This window comes from Sinocyclocheilus rhinocerous, unplaced genomic scaffold, assembly GCF_001515625.1.
Source record: "Sinocyclocheilus rhinocerous isolate Xijiao unplaced genomic scaffold, SAMN03320098_v1.1 scaffold657, whole genome shotgun sequence".
Taxonomy (NCBI): Eukaryota; Metazoa; Chordata; class Actinopteri; order Cypriniformes; family Cyprinidae; genus Sinocyclocheilus; species Sinocyclocheilus rhinocerous.
In genome coordinates, this window is record NW_015648616.1 from 38,202 (window position 1) to 48,521 (window position 10,320).

At 35.1% G+C, this 10,320-nt stretch overlaps 1 protein-coding gene across 2 annotated transcripts in view; it reads left to right on the forward strand.

The window, feature by feature from the left end:
• The window catches only part of LOC107710008 (phospholipid phosphatase-related protein type 1), a 36,639-nt gene extending 26,682 nt beyond the window's left edge, over positions 1-9,957 (forward strand). Inside the window, exons 3-8 of one of the 2 annotated variants that reach the window (XM_016514683.1) lie at positions 751-883; positions 4,802-5,052; positions 5,699-5,792; positions 6,746-6,828; positions 7,312-7,443; positions 9,308-9,957. In XM_016514683.1, coding sequence (XP_016370169.1) covers positions 751-883; positions 4,802-5,052; positions 5,699-5,792; positions 6,746-6,828; positions 7,312-7,443; positions 9,308-9,340 — 726 coding nt within the window. In that variant the 3' untranslated portion in view covers positions 9,341-9,957. Of the gene's footprint in view, positions 1-750; positions 884-4,801; positions 5,053-5,698; positions 5,793-6,651; positions 6,829-7,311; positions 7,444-9,307 lie in introns of both variants that reach the window. The other variant, XM_016514684.1, reaches the window with a different exon arrangement.
• Positions 9,958-10,320: the final 363 nt, after the last annotated feature.

Sequence of the window (10,320 nt, forward strand, 5' to 3'; positions counted from 1 at the left end):
TTTCTGCCGATGCACCGAGCGAATCGGGGAATCTTTCCCCCATTGTGCAATAAAGATACGTGCAATAACCTTATATTTATTTGTTACCACCTACATCCTAGTACATCCCTGCATCTCACTCTATTCTACTTCTATTCTATCATCTATAGCACGACTGTACATACAATTTATTGTAATTTATTTTATTAAACAATTTTTTTTGTCTATTTATATTTACATATGTGTGTATTTTTATTGTCTGTGTGTTGCTGTTGTCTCCGTGTACTGGAAGCTTGTGACACTAAAACAAATTCCTTGTATGCGCAAGCATACTTGGCAATAAAGCTCTTTCTGATTCTGATGTATGTCAGACTTCAAAACCCTCAGAATTTGTCATGGTTATGGCATCAGGACCAAGAGCTCATTAACATATTAATTGACACATTTACATATTAACGCCTATTCCTGATGAACGAGAGTGAGCTACTCCTGTTTTCATTTACATACAGATGTCTTAAAGGTTCAAACCAAATACATAAACTAAACTAAATTGCATTAAGGTTGAAAACTGAAGCAAGTTACACCAGGTTTGATGACATTGATACCAAAACTGTGACACCATAGCATAAGGAGCATAAGGGAGAATATAGTTCCTGCAATTCAAGGGATGAGCAAAAGATCAGAAATATTCTAATAAACATAATAAACATGTGTGTTTACATGAGATGCATTAAATGCTTGAATCTAATGATTTTTCTCTTGTCTCTACAGATATTTATTGGTGAGATCTCCATGTATATCATGAAGTCCACTAAAGAAGCTCTCATAGCCCAGGAGAAAACCATTGTGACGGGCGAGTGCTGCTACCTAAACCCTCTCATCCGCAGAATCATTAGGTTTATTGGTGAGTCTTCACTTTTTACTACTAACTTAGCTTTTTATTATTAACACTTTAGCTCAGCATCCTTTGGTTCCAATATGGATTTGTCAGTGGCTAAAACTGATATCTTGGGAGCATGGTGAGATAATGCATACTTATATATATATATTTTTTTTTAAATCTAATACATTGACAGTCGTTTTGGGGTGGATACTGTGTGCATATATTAGGGCTGGGACGATAATGTCTTAATTTCTGGAAGTAATATTGGATAATTATATATATTAAATGTCTAAAAATAATTAGCATAATTAATTCATGCAGCATTTCGCTTCCTGAAGCTACAATTATGTGTTTCCTCACTTCCTGTGGAGAGCGTTATATGATGTGCTATTCACAGGCCTTTTGCTACTGGCTCAGCAAAGCAAAGGAATTTTATTAATTATTTAGTATGGCAATTATAATAATCTTTTGAAGGAAAAAGAAAATGAACAGACATCTCTTGTTTAAACAGGAGAACACAGAGAGTGATGACCGAAACATCTGGAGTTATTTGTCATTAATAAATGCAAAGCAAAATGAGACATTTGTTAGTATGTGTTTATGGGATGGTTGGTGTAAATTTATTGAAATAATAAAAAAAAATGAGACAAGATCATGTTCTGTGATTAATGATAAACAAAACATTGGCCTGCAGTTTGCTAATTAAATCTTAAAAATGATTCATGCATATTGGTGAATGGCTATAATTTAAAATGATCCATTTAACAAAGGTATCGTAAACACTCACATTGATAAAAAGATCAGTGCACATAATAAAAATGTGCTTAACTATATTTTGAGGACACATTTGTACCCAGAAGTGAGTTAAATCTGACAAAACCTCATTTTGCGGGACAGCCTCATTTGTAAAATATGTATCAAAATAAAGAGTTTGATTATTATTATTATTATTATTATTTCTGTTAGAGTGTGGGTTAAGGATTGGTTATAGAATTTATAACAAGCGTAGCCAAGTATGTGTGCTTATTCATTAGGTAGGTTTTGACACCTTGTCCATTGCAGATTATTTGTTAATGGCTTATTAATCAACTTAACCCATTAATACTACTTCTACGCAAATATCACTTCTAAGCAAATATCACTAATAATACTTTAGTGAGCTCTCAAAAGTAAAAGTGCACCACAGATCCAATAAATCTTTGACTTTGTTAGGATGGCATGATTTACCTGGAGATTTTAAAAGTGCAAGTTTTCAAGCAAAACTGCTGAGCTGTGGCTGTTTTATTGATTAGTACTGGAAGCTTGTGACACTAAAACAAATTCCTTGTATGCGCAAGCATACTTGGCAATAAAGCTCTTTCTGATTCTGATGTATGTCAGACTTCAAAACCCTCAGAATTTGTCATGGTTATGGCATCAGGACCAAGAGCTCATTAACATATTAATTGACACATTTACATATTAACGCCTATTCCTGATGAACGAGAGTGAGCTACTCCTGTTTTCATTTACATACAGATGTCTTAAAGGTTCAAACCAAATACATAAACTAAACTAAATTGCATTAAGGTTGAAAACTGAAGCAAGTTACACCAGGTTTGATGACATTGATACCAAAACTGTGACACCATAGCATAAGGGCTTAAATGAAGAATATAGTTCCTGCAATTCAAGGGATGAGCAAAAGATCAGAAATATTCTAATAAACATGAGTCTCGCTTGTGTTTACATGAGATGCATTAAATGCTTGAATCTAATGATTTTTCTCTTGTCTCTACAGATATTTATTGGTGAGATCTCCATGTATATCATGAAGTCCACTAAAGAAGCTCTCATAGCCCAGGAGAAAACCATTGTGACGGGCGAGTGCTGCTACCTAAACCCTCTCATCCGCAGAATCATTAGGTTTATTGGTGAGTCTTCACTTTTTACTACTAACTTAGCTTTTTATTATTAACACTTTAGCTCAGCATCCTTTGGTTCCAATATGGATTTGTCAGTGGCTAAAACTGATATCTTGGGAGCATGGTGAGATAATGCATACTTATATATATATATATTTTTTTAAATCTAATACATTGACAGTCGTTTTGGGGTGGATACTGTGTGCATATATTAGGGCTGGGACGATAATGTCTTAATTTCTGGAAGTAATATTGGATAATTATATATATTAAATGTCTAAAAATAATTAGCATAATTAATTCATGCAGCATTTCGCTTCCTGAAGCTACAATTATGTGTTTCCTCACTTCCTGTGGAGAGCGTTATATGATGTGCTATTCACAGGCCTTTTGCTACTGGCTCAGCAAAGCAAAGGAATTTTATTAATTATTTAGTATGGCAATTATAATAATCTTTTGAAGGAAAAAGAAAATGAACAGACATCTCTTGTTTAAACAGGAGAACACAGAGAGTGATGACCGAAACATCTGGAGTTATTTGTCATTAATAAATGCAAAGCAAAATGAGACATTTGTTAGTATGTGTTTATGGGATGGTTGGTGTAAATTTATTGAAATAATAAAAAAAAATGAGACAAGATCATGTTCTGTGATTAATGATAAACAAAACATTGGCCTGCAGTTTGCTAATTAAATCTTAAAAATGATTCATGCATATTGGTGAATGGCTATAATTTAAAATGATCCATTTAACAAAGGTATCGTAAACACTCACATTGATAAAAAGATCAGTGCACATAATAAAAATGTGCTTAACTATATTTTGAGGACACATTTGTACCCAGAAGTGAGTTAAATCTGACAAAACCTCATTTTGCGGGACAGCCTCATTTGTAAAATATGTATCAAAATAAAGAGTTTGATTATTATTATTATTATTATTATTTCTGTTAGAGTGTGGGTTAAGGATTGGTTATAGAATTTATAACAAGCGTAGCCAAGTATGTGTGCTTATTCATTAGGTAGGTTTTGACACCTTGTCCATTGCAGATTATTTGTTAATGGCTTATTAATCAACTTAACCCATTAATACTACTTCTACGCAAATATCACTTCTAAGCAAATATCACTAATAATACTTTAGTGAGCTCTCAAAAGTAAAAGTGCACCACAGATCCAATAAATCTTTGACTTTGTTAGGATGGCATGATTTACCTGGAGATTTTAAAAGTGCAAGTTTTCAAGCAAAACTGCTGAGCTGTGGCTGTTTTATTGATTAGTAACAGACCGAACGCACAACACTACCTCCACAACACATCCATTTTAAATGTTTGCTACAGACATAATGACAGAAACAATCAACACAACTTTCCAATACAACTTTCCCTCGCAGTGGTTCTTTGATGCATTCATATTTACAGGATGTTGGTTTCAGTACACATGTCCATGCTGCCCACCCAAAGCCTGACGTAAAATAAAACGAGAAACATGGGGAGTGTTGCTTTGCTGGATGTGATGCATAATATAGCAGAGACTCTGGTAATGGTGTCCTCTGAGGCTTGGGATTGAGGTGATGTGGACCATCGGATTGCATTCTTGAGCAATTGTGGCCGGAGAGTACAGTATCCTTTGTCTTTCTCTCTCCAGTAGCTCAACTTTTTGCTCACCATGAATTGTAATCTACTTCACATACGCACAGTTTCACGGTGAAGCAAGTCGGTTACCATCGTATTCCACAAAATCAATTGGAAAACGTCCATCTGAGAGAGTTGGCATAACTAGAGGACATCATAATTACATGCATAAGATACTAAGCTTAGTAGAGTAGTTGTGTTTGTGCCAGATGATGTACGCAAATGTAGCTTTTGCTCTAGTGGGCATTTGTAATTACTTCTGGTTGAAGATAAAAATAACATCGTTCGCATTGGTATTCATAGGCGTCCTCCAAGCCCTTGTCTGATTTGCTTATATTTTCGAGACTTGATTGGGAGCAACAAGATGAATAGTTTTCTGTTGTTGTTGTTTTTCGCCGCAGGTGTCTTCGCGTTTGGCCTGTTCGCCACCGACATCTTTGTCAACGCCGGCCAGGTAGCGACTGGCAATTTGGCGCCGTACTTCCTGAGCGTCTGCAAGCCAAATTACACCGGGATGGATTGTCGCTTCAACCACCAGTTCATCGCCAATGGAAACATCTGCACTGGGAACCAGGTGGTGGTGGAGAGAGCCAGGAGGTCCTTCCCATCCAAAGACGCTTCGCTCAGTGTCTACTCCGCCGTCTACGTTACTGTAAGGCACTGCAGTGTGGGTTTGAAATGGTTTCGTTTTGTCGGTTATGTGTTGAACTTGATTTCAGCTGGCACATACTTCATGGTTTGTTTGCCTGGAAAAGAAATTTACACAAAAGTTGTCCCAGCCAGGTCCAAAGCAATTAGTCTTGAAATATAATTGGTCCAAAATCCAAATGTGTTCATGTTCAGTTTTGGACAGACCCTAAAAGATGAGGGTGTTTGAAAATCGCCTGGTGTTTTAATTTAGTGTCATGTATTGATTTTTATACAGGGAAAATATAGTTGAACTGCGTTTTAAACGGATATCTGTACAGCTTGTTTTTATGCAAAGTTGTTACCAATACTAATTTAATTTCACAACTGTGAATCCCAATTTAGATACCAAAACCAAACACTAATATGCTATTAAATACACATTTAAGAAATTAAATATTATTATCAATGTAAATAAATAAGTGTTTGATGGTTTTCAGGTATTTAACAGCAGTATTCAAGCAAACATGTTTGGGGAAAAAATTATATATATAAATATATATATATATATAAACATAAAAGTAACTTGATTTCCTCAGTCACCTGCTGCACAATAAACCCACTGAATAAATTGGTTCCTGAGCTTGTGTGTGTGCGCTTGCCTGTTTCAGATGTACATCACGAGCACCATCAGGACAAAAAGCAGCCGTCTGGCCAAGCCTGTACTTTGTCTGGGAATCCTGTGCGCTGCTTTCTTGACTGGATATATATATAAACATAAAAGTACATAAAAAGTACAAACATATTGATTTACATTGAAAAATGTGTACACATGTACAGTATTTACCTGATATCACCTACTGTACATTGCCATACAAAGGCAATAAGTGTAACCACACATCTGGCCAAAATTGAAATACATTTTCTCACACTGATTTTGAATAGACATTTAATGTCAAGCTAGTGATGTTAGAGATAATCCAGAAAAAAAAAAGAAATTTAATTAATACTTTTATTCAGCAAAGATGCATTAAATTGATCAAAAGTGACAATAAAGACATTTCTTATGATGTTATAAAATATTTACAAAAGATTTATTATATTTTAAATAAATGTTGTTATTTTGTACTTTTTATTTATCGAGTTCTGGAAAACAAACTTTACACACACACACACACACACACACACACACAGTTAATTAGTTAGTTATTCACTGTTTTTACTGTATTTTTGATCAAATTACTGCAGCATGAAGTCTGCCATACAAAGGCAATTAGTGTAACTATACATTTTGTTGAAATTGATGCGAGAAATCAGGTTTCTTACACTGATTTGGAATAGATCTTCAGTGTGTTTTGATGTCAGGTTAGTGATGTTGAACCGCAGGGTTTGTGATGAAGTCTTTTCATTGGTTGAGGTGAGTTTAGAGCAGCTCTCTCTCTCTTTCATGGGAATAAGAGGTTATTTACTCTGATTCCATTCTCCATAATTGGCCATAATTTCCCTGAGGTGGAGCAAGCGGCGTTTATTTATTTAAGCTTGATTTCCTCAGTCACCTGCTGCACAATAAACCCACTGAATAAATCGGTTCCTGAGCTTGTGTGTGTGCGCTTGCCTGTTTCAGATGTACATCACGAGCACCATCAGGACAAAAAGCAGCCGTCTGGCCAAGCCTGTACTTTGTCTGGGAATCCTGTGCGCTGCTTTCTTGACTGGATTGAACCGTGTATCAGAATACCGCAATCACTGCTCAGACGTCATCACTGGATTCATATTAGGAAGCTCCATAGCTCTTTTTCTGGTGGGTTTCGTTGTTTTACACACACACACACACACACACACACATATTAAGAAAAAAGTATCAAATATCAAAATCCATAGTGTGTATAGTTTTCATACTATAAGTTTCTACTATTCCACCTTTCAAAAGTTTGGGGTCAGTAACTTTGAAATATCTTACTGACCCCAAACTTTTGAAAGGTGGAATAGTAGAAACTCAAAAACTACCCCTGCGGTCCACATAAAAATAACAGCATACATTTTTAAACAAGGTTCAGTAAAATTTAATAATTAAATAATAATTTTATTATTATTATTATTATTATTAATAATAATAATAAAGCAGTAATAATTCATTTCTTTTTTTCATGATCAATAAAAAAATAAATATGCAAAAATTTAAATAATGTTAAGTATTGTGCCACAGTTTCTAATTAATACATATTTTTGACTTGGTAGGTACTGTAACTATCGCAATCTTGAAAAATTGCTTTTTTCATGGTAGGGAATCTGTGTAGTGAACAACTTCAAAGGGACTCACTCCACTCCTACCAAACAGAAGCAGGAGGATTACCGCGGCCTTCCCTTGATGACATTCCCCCGTGTGGAAAGCCCTCTCGAGACACTCAGTGCACAGGTAGAGAGTTTCTAATTTAATACATATTTTTGACTTGGTAGGTACTGTAACTATCGCAATCTTGAAAAATTGCTTTTTTCATGGTAGGGAATCTGTGTAGTGAACAACTTCAAAGGGACTCACTCCACTCCTACCAAACAGAAGCAGGAGGATTACCGCGGCCTTCCCTTGATGACATTCCCCCGTGTGGAAAGCCCTCTCGAGACACTCAGTGCACAGGTAGAGTCTTCTGCATCTCAGGAAAGCTTCTCTCTCTCGGCCTATTCACAGTGATCAGTGTTTTTATGTATGTAGTATGGATCTTGCTATTTTACTAGTTTGAATTTGACAGCACGTAATAACTTAAATGAAGTCATTTATTTAAGCAATATCACTCAAGTAAGAGTGTTGTTGCACTTAAAGTCAGCACTGTTAGAATGAGGCCATACTGATATTCAGTACAACAGCACAAATTTGATGTTACAGTTCTATAAATAATCATTTAATATGGAGTAACTTACATTTCAGGCACGTGGAATGTGGTTATTTTTATTTTATTTATTTATTTCTCTAACGCATTTCATACATAAATATTTGCTGAGAAAAGCCAGCTTTTCCACTGTCACTGGTTTTCAGTACACGGCAATGCATTTTGCAATAGAGTAGCTTTGTCTGAGATAGACTTGGGAGTTGTTCACACATGATGAATTCTTATGTTTTGTTTTTGTCCTTTTTTTTAAACTGTTGGTCTGTATACATATGCAGACTGACATTTGTGGCCATTGCGTTAAGTCACAATGTTTTTTTTTTTTTTTAGTGTCTTTTGCCATGAGCACTGTGTAAAATTAAACGCAGTTCAGCTGTAAAAAATTCTCCAGAAAGCACTATACAATAACATTTTGTTTTACTGAGATACCTTTATAATGTGTATTTATATTTTGAATTAGTTTTATTTTTATTTTCAGTTTTTATTTTAATCTTAGGTATAGTTTTAGTAATTTTTTAAAAATTAATTTTGTTTATTTTTTTATTCATTTTAATTTATGTATGTATGTATTTATTTATTTAATGGTTTTAGTTTTAGCCTTAGTATTAGTAACTGTAATAAATCTGGTACCAAGACCAAGATTATGTATAAATTGAGCGGGATCTGATAGATTTAGGACAGTGCTCAATAATTTAATTTACAATAAAATAATTAAATATGATTTTTTTTTTTTTTTAATAATGAGGATTGTATTTACCTACAGTAGTATCACCGACATTAGCTTCAGTGCATATTTGGCTGAAATTAACCTTGCTTTTTTTGTAAACCCACTTGAACCTTTAAGCTGTCCCTGCAGTACTTGCTTTATTTGGCCGCTGAGTAAAAAACCCAAAGGCTTTGATTAAACAGTTTGCCATTTATTCTCTCCAAAACGCCCAAAAAGATGCATTTTATCACCTTATACGGCAGGGAAATACAATGCTGCTTCTACAAATTCATTCCGACACTGTTTACAGCAGGGACAATCTTGTGAGACGTCTCTATTGACAGCCAGCCAGTGAAATACCTGAGCAGCAGATGTGGGTCAGAGGAATTCTCCTTAGCTTCCAACACCAGCTTAACACCCTAGTGGCTGAGAAAACCATACTATGCAAGTCAATGTGTTTAGGGAAACAAGGAAAATCAGGTGTTCTGTCACGATCTGGCCAAGTACGATAATCGAAACGGTTGATTCAACAGGAATTGGCATTGTGAAATTACACGTTCTGCTCCACAGCTCTCTGGTGTTCCTGTTAAATGAGCCTGATGGGTAATAAGCATTTACGTGACGAGTCAAATGCTTATTACCGTCTGGAACGGCACAGCACGTCTCTGAATGCAATTTTGCTTGTCTTTCAGAACCATTCGGCGTCCATGACTGAAGTCACATGACTAAGGGGGCAGCACCGGGTCAAGTTTGCTTCACCTCAACACTTCTAGGCACAAAAAGATTTTTTTGTACTGTGGCATACTGTAAAAAAAGAAAAGAAAAAAAAGAGTATTATGTTGTAACTAGTTGTACCTAGAAGCAGCTGTTTTGTACATTTTGTATAAGAGCGTGCTGTAGCTTTTCCCTCATAATGTCGACACTGCTCAATTCATTGATTTCTGCCTTCTTTGTCATGTTTTACATCACAAAAAGTAAATATATACAGTCTATATATAATGTAATTCAAACATCGATGTTGTTATGTGGTATTTGTACAAATAATGATTTTATTATTTTTTTTTTCCTGTACATTTTTGGACAAAGATCATTTTGTATTCTTTTGGTTAGCTGTATAAAGCATTTTGATCAACTTTGCCTGCTGATTTTCCAGGAATGTTTTTGGTATACCTGTTTTTTGGTGTAAGATTTAAAGAAAACGTGTTGAATTGTTACACGTCGTTGTATCGGATTCTCCTCTGGCATCTTTGAATGGCCTTGTACTCAGCATGAAATACACAACACTGTTTGAATAACCTGTTATTCTCGACTTGTGTTTTGTTTTTTTCTTTCAAGTTTGCATTTCATTTGAAATGCTAAATATATTTTCCTGAGTAGTCTGTCAAATAAATAGTCTGAGTCCAATAACTTGAGTGGGTTTCATTTTTTAAGAATGGTAATGTATTTGATTGCCGTTTGTGCCATAATCTCATGACAAGTATGTTTTTACAGTACTCTTATTAGTACCACTTTGGTTAAAAACATGCTTTTGCAGCCATGGTGGTGTTTGACATCTACCAGCTGGCGCTAACCAGACAAACCTTGATGCTTTTGAATGGATGAGTGTTTATCGACATGCACATTTTGGAAAGGGAACAGATTTGATGAAGTCAAAAAAGTTCAGCAGCTACAGTCACTTAAAAGTCAAAAAAGCATATACAAGCAA